The sequence below is a fragment of the Periplaneta americana genome, chromosome 1 (assembly GCF_040183065.1).
Source record: "Periplaneta americana isolate PAMFEO1 chromosome 1, P.americana_PAMFEO1_priV1, whole genome shotgun sequence".
NCBI classification, from domain to species: Eukaryota; Metazoa; Arthropoda; class Insecta; order Blattodea; family Blattidae; genus Periplaneta; species Periplaneta americana.
Window position 1 is genome coordinate 195508990 of NC_091117.1, and position 23220 is coordinate 195532209.

Here is a 23220-nt window from a genome sequence, read left to right on the forward strand (position 1 = left end):
TACTCCTTATAAAAGAATGAGATTTTTCGGCATTTATACCAGAGGTGGGGCGGAGAATCTCTGCTGTTACTCTAAAAAGAAAAATAAGCGAAGCATAGAGTGAGATTAAATAAATAGTATGTCTGAAGTGGGGTTCGAATCTGCCTGGAAACAGAGATTCAAACCACAAACACCTACTTCAGGACTAGACCCAATATTGCAAAGGATAATACCAAAGGTCCACACGTGTGGAATAACGGTCAGCGCGTCTGGCTGCGAAACCAGGTGGCCTGGGTTCGAATCCCGGTCGGGGCAAGTTACCTGGTTGAGGGTTTTTTCCGGGGTTTTCCCTCAACCCAATACGAGAAAATGCTGAGTAACTTTCGGTGTTGGACTTCGGACTCATTTCACCGGCATTATCACCTTCATATCATTCAGACGCTAAATAACCTAGATGTTGAATAATTTCAAGGGAAAAATTGTTCCGGGGCCGGGTATCGATCCCGGGACCTCTGGTTGAACGTACCAGCGCTCTCCCAACTGAGCTACCCGGGAACTCTACCCGACACCGTCTCAACTTTTCCCTTTATATCCACACAACTCGCGTGGGCTGACGAAACGCCAGAGACCCACATCGAGTGCACACAAAGTCTGTGTGACTTGGAATTGTGGTTTTCTGTTAACGTACACAGTGACGTATATATTATGCAAATCTAGTCTTTCAGGTGAAGCTCCCTGTAAAGCAGATTTGAATAATAATAGATGTTGATACAGCGTCGTAAAATAACCCAATAACCCAATAAAATAAAAAAAATAAATAATACCAAATGCAATCAAAGGATTAAACCTTTGGCAAAGATCTGTGAAAACACAAACTTGTATTTTAAGAGTGTAAACTCTATTTGTTGTTTTGCGTTTTCTCTGTTCCGGCTTCAATTCGCCTCTTCAGCTAGAGAAGTGTGATGACAAAAATTCTGTCGATCACTACTCTAGGACAGAGTGGAGAAGGAAAAATCTCTAACGAGAAATTCCAAATTGTACAATATTTTATATTCAAAACGAAGTCCAGAAAGGTTTCCAGTAAAATGATTCTATGTCAAGGCGGGGAAAAAATTTAGAAGAGAAAGAAAAACAATTGCAACAGCAAATAATATTGTTCAACAATGTGGAAAGTTATGAGAGTATTCCAAATGTAGCATTTCTAACACGAGTAACATTTTATTCCTTTTAAAATTGTAATTACAGCATATCTGCGTAAGAGCCATTTATCACCTCTCACGGATCAACAAAGAATGTTTATCGGAATAGATCGTTATACGGCTATTCGTACGTAGTTTCTGTAATTCACCAATAGGTGGCAGGCGAGTGGCAGTTGTATATCTATGATTCTTCATTCAGTTGCCAACTAGTCGTGATGGTGTTTACTACGGTCGAATGTGTGCGGTGAAGGCTGTGTTTTTTTTTTAAACTTATTTTATTATACACACGAACAAAATGTCACAGGGACTTCTAACTGTACAGGCGCAAAATGAATTGGGATATCAACATACTTTGGTAAGTCGATCGTCTTGTTTTTAAAAAATTAGCATTTAATTTATTAATTCGCTGTTAGTTATGCTTTTTTCAATGTAAATGTGACATAATTTCAAGAAGAGAAACGTTGTGCACGTTTTTCTTCTTTTTTCTTTTTTGTGTAAAGTGAAAGGTAAAAATACTTAGTAATTTTTTTAATGCTACATCAGCTGTGATGTGGAAACAGGTGTGTTTGCTCAAGGTCTTTCGCTGCATTGGGTTAAGGTTGATTCTGTGGTGTGGAAGAGCAATAACCCCTTACAGATAATGATACTAGGCTACTTTTTGTTGCGCTTATGATTTATGTCAAATACACAAGAAGTTCTTGTGTAGGTTAGGTCGCGCATTATGGTAGTATCAAGAGGTATTTCCTTTGCAGATAAAGCGTCGCTTCAAATGTCAAGCAAACGTTTTCACAGATATAAAACTGTAATCAAACGCAATATTCCCGCACTGGCTATGTAGATAACATTTAATGTTGGCATAACAGAAATAGTGTAGTACTGAATTTTAAAAATGTAAGCTCTTGCTTTGTCGAAATGACCTAAAGTAAAAGAGCGCTTCCGAATGATATGTGGTTATAGCATATCGTCTGAAATAAAACTCATGTACTTTACTTGTGAATGAATATAATACACTGTTACGGCTTTGTACCTTTCTGAGAATTCAACGTGGTGTATAATAATGCACAGTGACTTCATCTCCAACATGAGACTAGCAAATGCACTTTTACAGATAACGATGAAGTGTTGGTTTTTTTTGCGTTATACCTAGTTTCTTGACAGCGTCAGATGAATGTTTATTGTGACACAGAAAAAAGGACTGTAAAGGGTGTGATCACTGCGGAACATTTTTGTTTATATAATCATTATAAGGTTCTGTTCACTTTTCCTTCAATACAATTTTCACAATGCTCTGATTAGCACTAATAGATACTAATCTTAGGACAGTTTTGAGATAGAATATTTGCAAATTTTAGTATAGAGATAACACATCAACATTATCATCATCATGTTGCTAAGCTCTGGGAAATACATAAATAAAAATAACAGTCGCCGAGAATGATTCACATTCCTAGGAAGATAACGATGTAGTGAAGAGTCTCGCGTGTGATACGAGCAGTATTTTAATATTATAGTTGATTGATAATATATCCAAATGCGTTATTACAGCAAGATATTCAGTGCCCTCATTTCTATCATTCCCACATAAGATACGAAGTCAAGGATGTGGTTTAGGAGTGGTATTAATATTGTTTTTTTTTTAATTTTTAGTAGGTTATTTTACGACGCTTTATCAACATCTTTGGTTATTTAGCGTCTGAATGAGATGGTGATAATGCCGGTGAAATGAGTCCGGGGTCCAGCACCGAAAGTTACCCAGTATTTGCTCATATTAATATTGTTCGTAAGACAAATAAATAAACATCATTGAAAATTTTATCTCACTTGCAATGCATAACTTTTAAAGATATTTTGACTTGCTAAAAATTGAGAACAATAATGCTGCAAGCAAGTCAAATGACTCGATACGTAATATATTGGAAATATTGATGCTCCGTCTCTGGTTTTAGTGATGGAGCACGTACTGCTAAAATGGTTGTCAGACTTTGAATTTAAACTTTAGGAAGAAAAGTAACTCATTTAATAGGCTATATAGAAAGCTTACGTTTTCAACAGATAACATTTGATACTCGTAGTCCTGATGACAGACAGAGACGTATCTTTGTTTCCGTGGCTTCTCTTGAGGACTGTTACTTCGTTTTTACTCTCCCTTATTATCAATTGAAACTCGTTACGCACCACACACGGGACTGAAATTCCATTTGTGTTGCGTTATGTTATAATGGAATGAAACTGAGAGATGGTATAACATTACAAATTAATAATAATAATAATAATAATAATAATAATAATAATAATAATAATAATAATAGAGGCCACCGGCGTGGCTCAGTCGGTTAAGGCGCTTGCCTGCCGGCCTGAAGTTGCGTTCGGGCGCGGGTTCGATCCCCCGCGTGAGCTGACTACCTGGTTAGGTTTTTTCCGAGGTTTTCCCCAACCGTAATGCGAATCCTCGGCCTCATATCGCCAAATATCATCTCGCTATCACCAATCTCATCGACGCTAAATAACCTGTAGTTGATACAGCGTCGTTAATTAACCAACTAAAATAATAATAATAATAATAATAATAATAATAATAATAATAATAATAATAGAGGCCACCGGCGTGGCCCAGTCGGTTAAGGCGCTTGCCTGCCGGTCTGAAGTTGCGTTCGGGCGCGGGTTCGATCCCCGCTTGGGCTGATTACCTGGTTAGGTTTTTTCCGAGGTTTTCCCCAACCGTGATGCGAATCCTTTGCCTCATCTCGCCAAAAATCATCTCGCTATCACCAATCTCATCGACGCTAAATAACCTGTAGTTGATACAGCGTCGTTAATTAACAACTAAAATTAATAATACTACTACTACTACTACTACTACTACTACTACTACTAATAATAATAATAATAATAATAATAATAATAATAATAATAATCCGTGGGACTACAGCCCATTAAGGGCCCAGACAGACCAGCCGGCTACTGACCTCACGTTTACATGCCGAAGCAGAGGTGAACGATCATCCAACCAGAATGGAAGTATCGTGTGGTTGGCATGATGATCCCCCCAGCTGTTATAGTTGGATTTCGCAACCGGATTTCGCCACCCATCGTAGCTCTTCAAGTGCATCATAATGCTGGGTGGGCACCGGTACCATACACTGGCCGAAATTTCATGAGAAAATTCTTTCCCCATGAGGACTCTAACCAGCTCGCATTCCGTAACGCGACTGCTAGACGCGGGGCTTACAAATACATACGCGGCGAAAATTAAGTACGAGGGTCATACTGAAAGTCATGAGCAACCCATTGTTATAAATCTTAATTTTTATTTTTTTAGACAAATCAGGTACAGCATCTTAATCTACAGACTTTTCTGTCTCTTTTCAACATAGTCTCCATTTCTTTGCACACATTTTCCCCGCCGTTCTGTAAGTTTGAAAATTCCCTTGCTGTAGAAGTCCGTTTCATCTTCCCGAAGACACTGACGCACTGCTTTCCGCATGTCCTCCAGCGTCTCGTAGCGTTGGCCTCGCAGCTGCTCCTTTACAGAACCGAAAAGATGGTAGTTAGAGGGGTCCCAAGTCGGGACTGTAGGGAGGTTGACGAAGAATTTCCCACTGAAATGTTCTAATTTTCTCCATTGTGACACAATCAATGTGAGGCCACGCGTTATCGTGTTGCGAGATAATCTTTCCAGAGCGTTTCTCGCAAAATGTACGACGGAGCTTCAAAACTGTATGAATATAGTGGATAGCATTTATGGTCTATCCAGGTTCAAGAAATTCAACCAAAATGCATCTCAGAACTCACCAACTCTTTCTTTTTCTTTTTTTTTTTTACAGTCTGCATGCTCCATTACTGTGGAGTAATACTACATGCATAGGTTTACCTGAAACTATGTTCATATAATTACTTTATATTGTTCTAAGAGTTACTTTATAGGCAATATAGATGGATGAATTCTGTACTTTTCTTTCATTGTAATTTGTCAAACTGTATATTGTTAGTAAATCTGCTCAAGTTCTTCTGGTATTTGTGCACTAGTTTGTCTTTATTCACTGGCCAGTTTTCAGACTTTAGAACTGCCGCTTTCAGAATGTCTCTTTCTCTCTCAAGTAATTTACAATTGTATAACAAATGATCTATCGTTTGTTCGTTATTGTTGCATGGACATAATGGGCTATCTATAATTTTATATTTATGTAACTCTTTCCTTGTTGCGTTTCGTGGAAGCAGTTCGAGGGCGACCGCTACGAGGTTTATCCTGGATGCTCTTGTTCCCATCTTCGAAATGTTTCACCCATCTCCTAACACTGCTGGCGCCCATGCACACATCTCCGTATGCACGCTGAGGTCTGAAGTGAATTTCAGCAGCAGATGTTTCTTCTTTAACAAGGAATTTAATGACAGCACGCTGTCCAAACGAACCATCGTTGTCGACCATTTTGCAAACATTGCCTGTGGTCACATGATAGAAGTTAATGGCGTCATAATATGTCAATACATAGTGTAGATTATGAGCATATAATCGTTTTTGTTACATTGTTGAAATTGAAATTATAGCAATGTGTTGCTCATGATTTTCAATACGATCCTCGGTTATATCACGTTTCATACACTAAATTTCCACTTATTCCACTCAAGAAATATTTCACGTGAAGGAATGCTTATCGCAGTGCTGCCAAAATGTGGAAAAATAAATAAGCGAGTTTTCGTAAGGTGGAGGATCAGTGACAGATTATGTTTGTTTTGTTCATGCTTTTGATATGTCTTGTATATGGGACTTTTTTTGTCATATGGATAGAAAGCGAGCTTTCGTAAGGTCTAGGATGAGTGACAGGTTATGTTTAGTTATTCAGACTTCAGAAAGAAATGTTTCTTTGCACTGTGAGAAGTTAAATAACTGCTAAACTCTGAATATCTAAATTCCTGCACAACCAGCGGAAAAGTCACTAATTTGGCAGCATTGGGAATGGTGGGTGTGTCGTACTAGTGTACAGCCTCAACGATGTATTCTACATTGAAAATTCAAGCACATTAGATTGAAAACTATATATTTCCAACAACTTTCACCTCATTCCATTTTTCGCTTTCTGCAGTAATAACGGAGTTTGTCTATGTAGCCGAACTTTTGAATCACCCTGTATAAATTGCACTGCTTAGTTTTAGCAGTTCCGGTATTGGATGCTTCCATGGAAGAAATGAAAATTACATACGAGAGAACAGTTTAAAGAGCGACTCTATGATCTTAAAATAAATTATTCCTATAGTAGTCCTGTAGAATAATGTCTTCCAAATAATTTAGAAAATAGTATTCATTCCGCTGTCCTGATTGAAATCTGTGTCATAAAAGCGGGTTCAATGAAAGTATAAAATGTGTTGAATTATTTATAAATTTCATACATCTTGATTGCACAACTTTTAACACTGTATCACTTCGGAATATGTATGATAAGAACTTTCTTGTGTTAAATATTAACGTACCTTGTTAACATGTTTCGACCTATTTTCGGTCATCTTCGGAACTGGTCGTTGTTGGTCTTGGCGCCTCTTGTTTCCTGTGTGGGTGCGTTCGTAGTGTAGAGTCAAAGAAAGTATGTGTTTTGAAGTTGAGTTGTGTGTTGAGAATATCATTGGGGCGTGTTTTCGTGTGTCTGTATATTTCATATAGTTCTAGTGTGTTGAGTTTCTGGCTTTTTGGTTGGATGTGCAGTATTTCCATGTCTGTGTTGATGTCTCTGTAGGTGTGGTTGGCATTTGTGATGTGTTCTGCATGTATGGAGGTGTTTTGTAATTTTGTTATGGCTGTGATGTGTTCTTTGTAACGTGTTTGAAATGATCTGCCTGTCTGTCCTATGTAGAAGTAGTTGCAGGTGTTACATTTGAGTTTGTATACGCCTGTGTGGTTGTATTTGTTTGTTTGTGTTGTTTGTGTGTTGAGATGTTTTTGTAGAGTGTTATTTGTTCTGTATGCGATGTTGTAGTTTAATTTCTTGAATGAGGTTGCAAATTTATGTGCGTTTTTGTTTTCGTATGTTAGTGTGATGTATTTATAAATTTCATTAAATTTTCTATTGACATTGTATGTTTCACTGAGCGTATTGAATTTTCAAAACAGGCTGCCTTTTTGAAGAATGGCATCTTTAAAAAGCGCTTTTATTAATTTGTTGTTCTAAAATGAGGTTTTACAAAAGTTACTTCATTCGCATCAGGCCCGGCACTTAATGTAATATTTCGTAGAATATAAAATCATTATTCACATTATTGATACTGTTATACATACTTCGGCTATGCCGAAGCAGAATTGTACAAAAGTTTACTAATACAGTAAAAGTTTATGGTAAGGTAAATACATTGCAGCCATTCCAACTGTAGGCAGCCATTTTTCTATATGCCGACAGCCGCAGGACGTCATACATGCAATACTTGCACAACATACCACTCCCCAATTATGCGAAGCTTGCTGGATTCAGCGTTTCGCACACCGATCGGATAGGAAGCTTGCATAGCTTTTCTTCGATCTTGGTCAAATAAGGAAGCTTTCATTTCGACCTCTTCAACTCTTTATTTCCTTTTCCCTTAGTTGTAATATTTCAGAGATTTATTTTTAAAATGCGAATGTTCTATGTCAGTATGCAGGCCCAGTTGTTCATTGCAACGCACTATTATCGTGGGTTGAGGGCAGGGCATAGTTGCGCCCCACGGTCAGATAAGATGCAGTAGATAAAAAAGGGCCCCTGTTTTGTGGGCATAGTTGCGCCCCCTTCCCATCAGGTAGAGAAAAGGGGATGGCATAGTTGCGCCCCGATGAAATAGGTAGAGAAAAAGACACTACGGAAACTCGAGCCTCGTAATCAACCAACCTTATTGATTTCTTATTCGATTTAATATTCATGATCGATACCGTTAAAATGAACACCATGAAGTTGGCAGTACTTTATTAACTGACATATTCAAATGAGTGAGTCGCTGGAATATGGGGTCTTAGTAGTCTTTGACATTTTATTAGTGATTTTCACACCGTCTATGGCATATAGTGAGGTTAATTTAAAATGAATGTTAAGTTTAGTGAAAAGGGTGAAGAGTTAATAATTCACAATGGTTCTAAGTTTCAATTTTCGAAGCACTGTATCGTAGGGTTAAGATATCAGTGTACAAACAAAAAATGCAGTTCATTTATTATGTGTGATCGATAAAAAAAAGTGTTATTTTAAATAGCAAAATTGATCGTATGCTAGGCCTACCTGATTTCAATGCAGCTATCACTGTAATATTTTTAAGTAATTTGTTTATATTATGACTATCACTTTCGTGTGTACTATGCCCATCGGAGCGCAACTATACCATGTCCATTCTGCTACCTGATTTCTTCGGGGCGCAACTATACCATGTCCATTCTGCTACATGATTTCTTCGGGGCGCAACTATGCCATGTCCCATCTGCTACCTGATTTCTTCGGGGCGCAATTATGCCATACCTAGGTCTCCCAATTGACCACGGGGCGCCACTATGCCATACCGCCTTATCCGTCTACATTCCAAAAAAACCAGATATTTAGATGTAATCAGATTTTTCTTCCTTTTTATTGCAAAGAACTGGTTATTGAGCTCTATTCTTTAACAACTTCGTTTTTTTTTCTTTTATTGGCCGTTCTCTAGTTCCTGCAATCTCCATTGCCGCCTACATCTTTAACAAACCACTTAGTTGGTCCTTTGTGTCTACAGAGAAGGTAAACTCAGACAGGACAATAATAATAATAATAATAATAATAATAATAATAATAATAATAATAATAGCCACCGGCGTGGCTCAGTCGGTTAAGGCGCTTGCCTACCGAGCTGAAGTTGCGCTCGGGCGCGGGTTCGATCCCCGCTTGGGCTGATTACCTGGTTGGGTTTTTTCCGAGGTTTTCCCCAACCGTAAGCTGGATACCAGGTAATCTATGGCGAATCCTCGGCCTCATCTCGCCAAATATCATTTCGCTATCCCCAATCTCATCGACGCTAAATAACCTCGTAGTTGATACAGCATCGTTAAATAACCAACTAAAATAATAATAATAATAATAATAATAATAATAATAATAATAATAATACTTACTGGCTTTTAAGGAACTCGGAGGTTCATTGCCGCCCTGACATAAGCCCCGTCATCGGTCCCTGTCCTGAGCAAGATTAATCCAGTCGACTGTGCTCTGACATGTGGTAAAAGACTTGATATTGAAGAAAAGTTACTGAATTTTTAAGGTGTAAGTGAAGACAGAGTGGCAAGTTCTCTAGAATTTTATGTCTTTCTCTGTAATTGTTTATGTATGTATGTATTTATTAACACTACAATTGGGTATACACCCGGTGGCAGTGATATATAATATACAATAATTACAATTACAGAAATAAAATAAAATAAACGTAAATGAAATAAAATAAAATAAACGTAAATCTATAAATATTAGATGCAATAAACCTAGGACTATAAATAAAAACTATTCTATAATAACGCCTACGATAAGCAAAAGTAAATCTAATTTATAAGTACTTCTATTTCACCGAACTATTACCAATTTAAATAATTACATATCACTTTAATTAACTACATACCAACTTAATTACATATCATCTTAATTAATTACATATTACCCTAATTTATTTACATATCAACTAAATTACAAATCATGTTAATTAATTACACAAGGGAAATAACTGTGAAAAAAAATGAGTATCATGGGATACGATGATGTAATAATAATATTACGAGAATATAGTGCCTTACTGGCTATTTTGAACATTGTTATGGGATAGACTGAACATAGTTCTGTCGTAGGCGCCGAGCTTTATTAAACAGTACAGAATATTTTTGTTACGAATTCTGGTTTTGATATTTTCCTAAGTTGACAGAGAGAATAACAACATTAGACAGTGAGATAAAAACCAGTTCCTACTGAATGCTGGATAACTTTCGGCGCTGGACCCTGGACTCATTTCGGTGGTATTATCACGTTCATATCTCCAGACGCTAGATAACCGTCGCAGTTGATAAAGCGTCGTAAAATAAACAAATTAAAAGAAACAGGCTGGTAGAGGCATTAGAGACATTCATGAATGCTAATAATAAAATACATTTTCCTACTTCCAGCTTTACATGATTTTCATTTCAACATGTTGCTTAATGTATTTTACTCAGTATTTTCATGTTTTGAAACATGGCCTTTGACTTCTGCCGTAAACAAATTAAAAAGATAAGGTACCTGTTGGTAAAGGACTATCGTAATAATATTTCATAACGTGGAAATTCCATGAAATGCTATTTTTAAATTGTTGACATTATGAAACAAAACATTGCATTTTAAAATTACTTCTACGAATTATAGAAAGAATTTTGGTGATAGTCACCATTTCAGCATTCAGTTTAATTTGCAACGAAATCATTCTGACCAGTGCAGAGAATCAAAAGCATTTGCGGGACACCCAGAGGCAGGACAGAACGTCACAAATAGTTTTCTCAGCATTTAAGAATCTTTGTTTGCAACTCTACGTGAAAGATCATCATTACTTCATATTGTGGTTCACAAAAGAAATGGAATACACCTGTACCTCTCCTCGACCATGACAGTCCTTTTAAAGGACGACTATTGAGCACAGTATGAATGAAAAATCCTCAAACGTTTTATTCCTCTGCACATTGTAATCCTATAGATAATTATTTTACATGATAGTGATTTTTGATCCAATTACGTTTTAAACTCGTCAGTAAATACACATTTTATAAAAGTCTTTACATTAGAGTCCTCAGTCCTAATGTTTCTGTCACGTTTACGGTTTAAGAGTACTTTAATTCTTCAATTTCAAATACAGGGTGTTTCCGAGGTGGTGTTACAAACTTTCAGGGATGATGGGGAAGGGCACATGTATCAATTGAGATAAGGAACCATGGTCCGGAAATGACTGAGTCGAAAGTTATAAGCAAAAATAGTTGTGTGGAGATGTAATTGTAATCTGGCAACACGTGCCCTCCTTCCCTTAACTTGTGGAACAGTCGTGGAAAAATGGTATGGGCCGGTTGTCTCCTACTGGGTACTTGGCCCGATACAATCTGTGAGCTTGTCTACTGTCTTCGCGCTATGAGTTGGCGCGGGGAGTAGATAGGCGGGACGGGGGAACTTTACGCTACACTCTGACCTAAAAACTTCGTCCACTTACTTGGCTACACGGGAACGGAGTCAGACATAAAAGATTCCGCATCTTCGGTGCTGTCGCTATGACTATCATTATCACATTTTTCAAAATTTCTGGAGTATGATCTGTCCATGATAATCGTCTGTTTATGTTCCAGCCGTGCATATTAATTCGAATCTCTCAACAAAGCCATTAGCCCCACCGCCCCCATCCTGATGGACAACAATGAGTGTTCTGGACACATTTACGGTAGTCAAAACTCCCGTAACATTTTTATCGTGCCAGAACTTGGCAAACGTTAAATTGGTAGGCCTATCTATCCGCATTTCGTCCAGATACAAAATCGGTTTTTCCACTTTCCTAAGCTTTCTTATTTGCTGTAGATATCTTCACGTATTCTAATTTACAGTGTTTTCGTCAATTTTTTTTTTTGCTGCACACTTCTTCCACCTGAAATCCTTTTTCTTCAGTATTCGTCTTAATGTTGTCTTTCATTTCAAATCAATTTTCTCTTGTAAAAGGGTAGACGTTTGTTGCAGCTTGGTACTATTTTTTTACTTGTTATTTAACGACACTGTAATAACTACTAGCTTCTTCAGTGTCGATTGAATTGATGATGGCGAGATGGTATTTGGCGAAATGAAACCAAGGATTCGCCATAGATTACCTGACATTCGTCTTCCGCTTGGGAAAACCTCGGAAAAAACTCAACCAGGTAGTCAGCACAAACGGGAATCGAACTCACTCCCGAGCACAACTGCAGATCAGCAGGCAAACGCGCTACCTCCTGAGCTACGCCGGTGGCCCTCTTTCTTTTTCAAATAAAAATTCTCAATTATATCTTTTTTGTCAATCTCCCGTCGAAGTCATCTACATTTGCGTTTCGGTAGTCTGGATGTTTACATTTTTTTTTCTCCCTCAGGTGTCGACAACGCACTTTCTTCTGTGCAGTCTTTCATTTCATTCCTTATACGCTGTATTGTTCTTGTGGATAGATTAGAGTACTTTTCTACCTTTGCTGTAGGTTTCGTAAGAGGAATGCAAAGGCACTGTTGTTGTTTTTCTTCATCACAGAATTATTTTTCACTTCTAATAATATTCCTTTCTTCGCTATAGATTGTCAATCCTTGTTTTCTCTTTGTCGACATATTTACAATAAACAAAAAACTGCTATAAACCTAAATAACAGTATACAATAACATAAATTCTATTAACTACATTATTATCAACACTATTAACACGAAAAGCAAAGGATAACTAAAGCAATACAAGATTTGTGGTATACTGAAAACAATTGTCTTGTTGAAACTAATAAAACACTACAGTAAAAACCCCACTATTATTTTCACAAAGTCGCAAAGATTCATAGACACGTGCAGTAGATGTTTGTGAAACAGGAATATTGCAGTGAACAGCGCGGTGCGCATGCGCGACTGTTTCCCCTCCGCCCCGTCTAAGTACTTCAGCCGCCTTCTCCTGGCGTGACAACAGTACTGTTTTCATTGGCCCATCCGTATTTGAAAATCAGGTCTGCATATTCCGCTCTCGTGTACTCCTCCATTTCACTAGAACTGATCGACTGGACACTGCAACTTGTACACATACACTGCTGTCTACAGTCGTGCATATCAGGACCGACCATGTCCGTTACACATTACGCTATCTGCATTGCTTTAGTGTAGTTTCCTGTCCCCATCCCTCAGACAGCGCACTGAATCGAATACTGTAAGTAGACAACGTAAACAACGTCAGATGAATACAGTATGTGTAAGATGTACAGATAAATATACACATAAATAAGGTGTACAGAAGAATAAAATTATTTCATTTCCACAGAACTATTTTTCCTTGTAACTTTCGACTCGATCACTTCCGGACCAGGGTTACGAAAATGTTAAAAAAAAAACTTTTCTAAAAAATAATTCATAATTAAAACCATTCAAATAAATATATAATATTAAAAATAAAACTAAAACAATAAATTCTCCTTATCTGAAATTGATACACATGCCCTTCGCCATCATCCCTGAAAGTTTGTGACACCACCTCGGAAACATCCTGTATATGTCATTTTAAGTAGTGGATGTTTGGCAACAATGTTATCGAAATGAAGAAGCGCTCTTCACCCTGATCCAAAGCCTGAGTACGGAGCGACGTAAAGGCAGTCACCTCGTGAAACAGGTCTGGAGTTGACGACTATATAACCGCTCTTAACTGCTACGAAGAAGGTGTTTTTCTGTGAGTTGACAAGTGCTACTGAATTTTAGCGTTGGTAGGTACTTTTCTGTTTTTTTTTTTTAGAAAACATTTTATGCAAGAAATATTATAACATTCATACTATTACAAAAAATAACACAAATAATACCAAAAAAACTAACCGATTTTTAATAAGAGACCAGCAGTTGAATTAATATTTCATAGCAAAATAAATAAATGAATTTTATGCAATAAACGAATTTTTGCTTATAAATAGCAGCAAAATTCAGATATCGCATTGCTGATTTTTCCCGACTTAAATTAGCCTGCCATCAACAGATTTGTGCAAATATCTCTTTTTTTTTTTTTTTTTTTCGAATTGTTGGTTGATCTATTATTGCGTACCTCCGTTCGTCCATTGAAGTTAAACTTATTTGCCAGTAAAACTGTGTTTTTTCGTGTGTTCGCACCTAGGTCACTTTAATAGCAAGTGCCTCTAAAATAAGTATCACATAAATAGAACAAGAAGTCAAAACTAGCCCTATATGTGGAACTGGAAATGTACTCTAAAATAGGGCAAACTTGACGATAAAGCAATGAATGAATGAATGATGAAATGAACAAATGAATAAATCATTATATCAGCCCTATTTGTGTGTTTATATCCCCTCTTTTTTGTTTCATAAGATAACTCAGCGATCAAATTCGCCCCATTTTACTGAATGCAAAATAGTTCTTTTCAGTCCACATCTGTGGAATAACTGTTAGCGCGTCTGGCCCCGAAAACAGGTGGCCCGAGTTCAATTCCCGGTTGGGGCAAGTTACCTGGTTGAGGTTTTTCCGGGATTTCCCTCAACCTAATATGAGCAAATGCTGGGTAACTTTCTGTGCTGGACCCCGGACTCATTTCACCGGCATTATCACCATCTCATTCAGACGCTAAATAACCTAAGATGTTGATAAAGCGTCGTAAAATAACCTAGGTACTACTACTAGTTCTTTCCAGAGGAAATAAGGAGTACACTATTTATAAGGTCTTCCATAAAAATGTTACATCCCCAAGGAAAGACTAAAATGATGCTGTTGATTTGCACCCTGTATTGTTTGCCATCTTCACACCAAGATTATACATATTTGCTACAATCTTCGGAGTATTCATTTGTGAATTTTGTTTTATTCGGCTTACCGCAATCTATAATTCTTTCCTTGATTTGTTTTTCAATTTTGCTATTAACGGACACTTCCCAATAGCGGACTCCTCTCAATAGCGGACATTTTAAAATTCCCCGCAAAATAACATTGGCCCTTATGATAAAATTCTTCCAAATAGCGGACATTCTCAATAACGGACGCGGACACTGAAATGTATCTCCCAACAACAATTAAAACTTCCAAATAACGGACAGCGTGAAAGAAAAAAAAGGAAAAAGACTGTTGTAAATTAAACGGAATTCTTTGCAACAATCATTATCGTGCATTTCAACGTTCTTGTACTTTATTGAAGGCAAGCAGCACAGTTGTTAGTTGTGATACTGTACGTGAACAGTCCGTACTTTCTTAGTTTGGCAAGTTGAGTGTTCGGAAGTACAGTCACATTAAAAATGTCACAAAAACGTAAATGTTTGTCACTAAAAGAGAAAGTGGATATTGTAAAGCATAGTGAGAAGGAGAAATTAAGTGTTCGTGAGCTGGCCACAAAGTTTAATGTGGAAAAACTCAGGTTAGTGAAATTTTGAAAAACAAGGATGTTATTTTAAAATCAACAATTCTAGATTTCTTTGTGCAAGGTGAAGTGGTACAGTGACTGATGTTTATTTCATTTACAAAACATTTACTGGTACGATTTATCTCTGGATGAATACTGTAAACAATCTCACTGTATACTGCACTTCACTGTAAAATATAGTGTTGAATATGTAAGAGAAATTTTAATGTACTGTATACTTACTAACGATTTTCTGAATAGCGGACACTTCTCAACAGACATTTAATTTTTCCCCGGCGGTGTCCGCTATTGGGAAGTTTCATTGTACTTCGAAATAGTTTATCACAGATTTGATGGTCGAAAGTGGTTCACCAATAATTATATATATCTCGTAATAATCTGCAGTAATAATTGTACATTCACGCAAACAAAACGTGGCCGACCGTGTTTTTAATTGACCACCAAACAGTTCTGTTATCGGTATAAATTCAACATGCATATAAAGCACAATAATGCAATTAAAACTAATCTTGATGTGATGTACAAGAACATGCATCGTAATCAAGATTTAGAGAAGCTACATTTCTGTGTAAATGCTTGTTGATTGAAAAATAGGTACTAGAGATAATATTGATATAAACTGTTTTCTTTTGTCGCCATTAATCGCATGGTTACGTGGAATTGAAATTTTTACTTTTCCGCGATTAACAATAAAATGCGGTTTACGAAACTTTACAGGCAGATATGCATCACTTGACGAATTAAACAGTACCAAACTCTCAATTTCGAAAATGTTTATGCTTAATGAGTATATGCACCTTAAGCGACGAAATACGAACTACAACGATATACTCGTGCGTCTCGTATCTCCTTGAAAGCTAAATGGGTAGCACGTTAGCCTGCCAAGAAAATGTTCCGTGTTCGATCCTCGGCCGTGACTGTTTTTGTATTATAGCATCTTTGCAATCTGAACCTGTGTTACTCAGTATTGAATGCTTCTAAATATTCTTTTGTGCGAGATCATGCGTATTTGCTTGGTTTCCGCACAAAACCAATCCGCAGAAAGTCTAAAATTCCACATTCAGTATTCCCAACCTAACACACATAACAATTTCCCTCTTCTTGCCGCTTAAGTGACATTGATTTTACTGCTTTAGGCTTTTAACATATTATTTTTAGAGACGTTCAATATAGTAATAATTATAAATTGGAAACTTACCACTGCAATTTCACCTAAATTGCACTGTTAATTATTGTTTTTAAATATTTGCAAAAATTAAGTAAAGTCTACAACTCCACTAAAGTTACTGCATTCGTGATGCAAGTAACATTAAGGAAGCCGTGAAAAAATCAACAAGATTCCAGACTCATCATAGACGGGGGGGAAAAAAGACAGACGTATATCACGGCCCGCTGCAGTATAGTAAACACAGAAAACATTTTAAAGTAACAATGTTGAAGATAGATATTTTTGTTTTGCAAATTTGCCATCATTGAACAGAAACCAAGATGGAGATTTCTTTGCAACTAATTAGAAATTCCTCTTTCAGGTATGTAATAAATGATCTCCGCACAAAATAATGTACGATACACGAGCGGTATGTTTTCTTTCAATTCTCGGAAATTAAAAAAGCTCAACTACGTCTCGCTTTTTCAAACTTTTCCTCGAACATGAAAACTTCAACCTACCGCTCTTGTAACGCATATTACTATTTTGGCCAATTGTGTTTTTTAAAAACCTTACAGATGTTGTTTGTAGGCTGTGTAAGTTAAATTTTTCCAACACACGTGCGGTAAGTAAATAACAAATGAATAACACCTATCAACAAATACGAATAACAAGTGAATGACACCTGTCTACAAATAACAAACGGCGACCACACATAAAAATGTTAGCGTCAAAAACAAACTATTTATTTAAATTAAAAATGATTAATAATAATTTATTTTTTATTAAGATCGGCCAAAAAATATTATTCAATACATATGTTAAGTGCGTAACAGAATCTCGGAAATAGAGAAGACTCGATTTCGTCTCATCTTCTCAAACTTTTCCTCGCTTCTGTTATAATGCACTTACCACGCCTGTTCCGCAACAACACAATACTATTTTGTGAAATTATGTAGTCCTGAAAAGAGTTGTTTTTGGGTGTCCATTCAATATGCACACCAATGATCTCTATTGTCGTCGACTTATTGCAGTCTAGTGGAAAGGGATATACACATATTTTTAATATTTACAGAACAGTATTATAAGAATAAAATAGTTCTATAGAATAGTACAATAATTTATAATTTTATTTTATTGGGTTATTTTACGACGCTGTATCAACATCTAGGTTATTTAGCGTCTGAATGATATGAAGGTGATAATGCCGGTGAAATGAGTCCGGGGTCCAGCACCGAAAGTTATCCAGCATTTGCTCGTATTGGGTTGAGGGAAAACCCCGGAAAAAACCTCAACCAGGTAACTTGCCCCGACCGGGATTCGAACCCGGGCCACCTGGTGTCGCAGCCAGACGCGCTGACCGTTACTCCACAGGTGTGGACAATAATTTATAATTGTCAACTATAATAAAATATGACTAGAATTATCACTATGTATTCTGTTCTATGCTGAGTGAAGGACCGGATTATGGACAAAATATTTAAAAATTTCGAGTGAAATAAAATTGGACATAAATTCGATAACCATTTACATTTATTTCAATGACACTCAGTTTATTTTGTATCCTTCACATCTGAAATTATTGCATAACGTTAATATTACAAGAACGTTAACGAAGTAATTAAAATATGAAATTACATTGAACTAAAATGCGTATAAAAAGGTTTAATAACTGAATATTTTAAATAATTTGTATAACTTTAAGAGAGAAAACCAAAATATAACTCAATATTTTTTATCCTCCCGGATTTTGAACATCGAAAGCTGTACGAAGAAAGAATCTCGAAAACTGGTATCATAGCCAATATACCAGTAAGTGCGAACAGAATTATTCGATAGGGAAAGCCCTGTCAAAGCTATTAGTTAAAGTAGAATTGACATTGTCTCTTTAGAATAATTTATGTCTTTATTTAATCATATTATCATTTAATTATACACTTACTTACTCACTGGCTTTTAAGGAACCCGCAGGTTCATTGCCGCTCTCACATAAGCCCGCTGTAGGTCCCTATCCTGAGCAAAATTAATTCAGTCCCTACCATCATATCCCACCTTCCTCAAATCCATTTTAATATTATCCTCCCATCTACGTCTCGGCCTCTCCAAAGGTCTTATTCCCTCCGGCCTCCCAACTAACACTCTATATGCATTTCTGGATTCGCCCATACGTGCTACATGCCCTCCCCATCTCAAACGTCTGGATTTAATGTTCCTAATTATGTCAGGTGAAGAATAAAATGCGTGCAGTTCTGTGTTGTGTAACTTTCTCCATTCTCCTGTAATTTCATCCCTCTTAGCCCCAAATATTTTCCTAAGAACCTTAATCTCAAATACCCTTAATCTCTGTTCCTCCCTCAAAGTGAGAGTCCGAGTTTCACAACCATACAGAACAACCGGTAATATAACTGTTTTATAAATTCTAACTTTCAGGTTTTTTGACAGCAGACTAGATGACAAAAGCTTCTCAACCGAATAATAACAGGCATTTCCCATATTTATTCTGCGTTCCTTTTCACATATGAGGGGCCAAGCAGGTAAGTGACAGAAACCTAGTTTTGAGGAAATTACAGTTAAAGTTCTACATGCAATGAAATATTATATACACTGGTTTGGTGAAATGGTGCCCATATAGCAGCACTGCACAGTGTGATCACTTACCTGATTTTATCCCAAAGAAACATCCTTTTGGGCTATCACAACACGCACTTACCTCATTTTTTTAAATAATGTCTCTTACCTGCTTTTTGTTCTAAGCCCCTCATATATATCCGGTGAACAAATGAGGTACGCCAGCCATGTTAAGATAATATGTGAAGCGCAGGTCAGTGTTGCAATTATCTTCACTTATTTTTACGAGAAAAGGATATTAAATTAATGGTAACGTAGCCTTTAAGAATATTTCAATTATGTATGCTATTTTATTGGTAAACGTATCCTTGGAAACAAATTCACAAGGTTTCATTTCACCTTATAATATTATTTTAAGTGTATTTGTCTGGATGAGTCTTAAGTGAAATTAATCAGCGGATAAGACATATTCGACTTACATAAATAATGAAATAAATAAAAGTAAAATAATGACAAAATAAATCGCCAAATATTACTCTGAAGCCACACTTCAAACATAACAAATAGACTCATAACACATACTAGAGAACATTCACACTTTCAAAATGTCTCCATAGAAACGAAAAATGTGAGGTTTTTTGTGTGTCGTTTTAACTTAGAAAGTCATATCGCGACAATACATAAGCAATACTTACAGTTTACATAGAGTTTACTGTATTACAATAATCATTTTAGATAAACTTGTAAATGTTGATAGCTTTCATAAATTTAATTAAGTTTGAACTGAATGATGGGTTGTTTAGGACTGTTGATAAGTCTGTTGGTATATGGAATTGATCTCGATAAAGGTGATATAGTGGACATTCAGAAATTAAATGGCGTACAGAAATCCTACTGTGGCAATTGGTGCATGTTGGAGGAAGAGTTCTGTCTAGAAGATAAGAATGTGTAATTTTGGTGTGGCCAACTCGCAATCTGGTGATCATAACTTAATCTTGACGTTTAAAATTCTGTAGTGGATATTTCATTCCGTAATGTTGTACTATTTCGTGAAGTTTGCTGGATGATGACTCTATCCATGATGTTTGCCAATGGTTGTGCAGTTTTCTGGTTTTGTGAGGTTTATACAATATTATTTTCATTATTTTGTCATTACACGCTTGCAACTCCAAGAACAAGATAATTTTTACGTGAATACGTTTATCTACCACGAGGTACAACGTAGATTTCTGTGTAGGTGGAAATGATAACGCTAGAGTTATTCATAGCTTAACTAGAAGTGTAAAACCTATCTGAAAATGTACAGAAAATAAGATAAGAATATCTAAGTATCTTTTTATTGTAAATAAAATACAGTAACATTTCTTACAGGTTGAAGTTTTACTAGAATGAGTACGTCTGATCGCCCTCCTACCCTAACCAATAAGAGATGGATTCTTGTTGGGTGCTAAATACGAAATTTTTACGGACTCTCAGAATTTTTCAGATTTGCTGTAGCTCAAATAGTTCTTTAATAAACATATTAATAAACTTAGTAAGATCTGCACTGGATGTAGGCCTACTTGGTTGATACCAAATGAATGTAAGGTCATAAGCTATGACGCAACACCATAAATATGTCTGATTCAAAAGCGACATTAACACGACAAGAATTCTTGTTTCGTTTCCTAGCCTTCTTCTCGCCCAAAGATACAGCGATTAGTTTATGCAGAGACGCGGATGCATTGACATGCATATCATTGTAGCTAGGGACTTCGACATAGACATCAGCAAGAAAGACGATCACAGCTTCGTTAGGTTTGTACAAAAGGTGTTTTTTTTCTCAGCTTATTATCTAATCCTGGAGCTAGACCCAAGTCCTGCATCGATAGAGACTATACTGTAGTATTCGCCAGAAATGTTGAATCTTTATCGAATATGAACTATGTTACAATGTTACATATTTAACTACCATCCAGCTATATTGAAAGTAACCAATTCAAACCCAACCCCTTCTTATCATTCTTCTTCTGGGGCAGATTAGAATAAAATGTGGTTATGGTGTAAAATAACCTAGTCTGTAATTCAGAGTCATTTATATAGAACTAACACATTTCTTTCTTTCTTTCTTTCTTTCTTTCTTTCTTTCTTTCTTTCTTTCTTTCTTTCTTTCTAAACGAATGATGCTAGCTACAATTTGTTATACAGGGACATCATTTTATTTTTACTTCAACTTTTATTGTACCTGAGTTTTTGAATGTACTTCACTCCCACCCCTTCTACTAACGAAGTTTCAACTGTCCTCCACACAGAACCAAGGCCGCAGTACTGAGGTAGTGATTATAGTACGTTTCAGAAATATGTTCGCGTTCTCCAGTGACGAAAACTTCCAATATTGAATCATTTATTCGCACAGGTACTGTCGTCCGTTTGCCTACGTGACATCCCAATTTCACCCACCTACTTCTGCTCGCTCCACTGTAAAGACTAGTGGCTGGGCTTTCTTAGCTCTTTTCTGAAAACATTAATTTCTGTTAGGAATTAATTGGACGTCTACGTAATATTATGCAACTGTTTAAAATAACATAAATAAAAGGGCCTCGTTAAGTAATTAACTATCACGTGATTCCCCCCTTTCTACGATCCTGTGACATAACCACTTGAACGGACAGTAGATAGCATGTCTGACTAATTTTATCTGTGCGGGTCGGACAGAAGTGAAGAATGAATTTACAGTACGTAAGGTACTCTTTTATAGAGTAGGTACAGAATTATTTCAACATGAGTTACTAAGTATGAAGGACGAAACTAATAATTGGAATTAGATGCAATAGTCTATAGTGCGATAATAGGCACAAAAGAACTGTATCGAAATGAACGGCCACCATTTTCAAAAATGTGTTTAAATATCCATATTATGATTATTTTTCATCTTAACTTCATTCTCTGTATCGTATGCTAATGTGCTGTAGACAGTATAATATACACTGCATAATGAATACGTTCGCATGGATAACTCAGTTCGTGAGTAAAAACACTTATTGTTAATACTGTACTGTATTTTGATTAAACAAAACCTAATGAAAATTATCACACTCAAAATCGCGATATTTGCTACTTTACGTAAATGGATGAACTACTTTTTTTTCCCCCCTGTACCTAGTAAAGTGATTTCTTTGTATTTTACGCCAGTATCATCGAACTCCAGTCGTGGAAAGGGGTAGCAAACGGTGCTTCCGGGTCTCAATCATTAATCCAAAGGTTTAGCCAGGTTAATATTAAAAATGTTTGTAAAAATAAAATGATGTCCCTGTACCTCAAATGTAGAGTATCTTTGGATCTTTGGGAGATTACTAAACTCTATAGCAAATATTGAAAATGTCCTCCATCCTGCATAAGGCATAACTCAACACGTCGTTACTGGCCACTCGTTGGAGAACTCTGTTGTCAATACAATTAATCTCCTGTGTGATGTTTTGCTTAAGATCCAGTTGTTTCCAATTTGTTTACCAGTCCCAATATTGTGTTTCTTTGGGGATGGGGGGGATTACAAACACCAAATTCTCTCTGGTATTCCCTTTGAGAAGCTGTAATTGAATTCGCAATTCAGTATTGTTTCACAAAGAAGAGCCGTTGATTTAATATGTAAGGCCTACTGCATTTTCAGTGACTAAAACAATACGTCGAAAACAGCTGTCAACAATAAGGAATAAAGAATAAACATCAGGGGCGGCCCGTCCATAAGAGCTGCGGAGCTGCAGCACTCCGTGCTTTGACAGGAAAATAAAATAATATTTATTTTAATTTGTAGAAGAATAACAGCTTTTATTGGTAAATTGCTTTATATTTCATCTGGCCGGGAATATGTACTATTATTATCTTATGCATAATCTTATTGCGCGTCGACTGTATTGGAAATGACACTACATTCAAAGTCGTTCTGGGATCTGCAGGGTGGGACAGCTCATAGAGAGTGTGTCTTGCTTGGTCAGGGGGTAGAGAGGTGAAGGGAAGCAGAGGGAAACTGCCGCTGTTTAAAACCCATATTTCGCTGCAGTGGCTTGCAGAGCCAGGCCACAAGGGAAGATCTTTCCTCCACTCCCACACCGCTATTGTAATGCTACGTCAAATGGATTCTCTATTCCCTTGAAACTTAATGACAAAATTTTTATTTTCTCTTCACATACGTACTGTTGTAGAATCTTATCGAGTTAATATAACGAAATTAATATTCTCTTTTGCCTTATTATTAAGTATATATCCAGCCTCCA

The 23220-nt window shown here is 36.6% G+C and overlaps 1 protein-coding gene across 1 annotated transcript in view; it reads left to right on the forward strand.

Annotated features, from left to right (window-relative positions):
• Positions 1–1374: 1374 nt before the first annotated feature.
• The window catches only part of ClC-a (chloride channel protein 2), a 266134-nt gene continuing 244288 nt past the window's right edge, over positions 1375–23220 (forward strand). Inside the window, exon 1 of the mRNA XM_069835328.1 lies at positions 1375–1533. Coding sequence (XP_069691429.1) covers positions 1474–1533 — 60 coding nt within the window. The 5' untranslated portion in view covers positions 1375–1473. The remainder of the gene's footprint in view (positions 1534–23220) is intronic.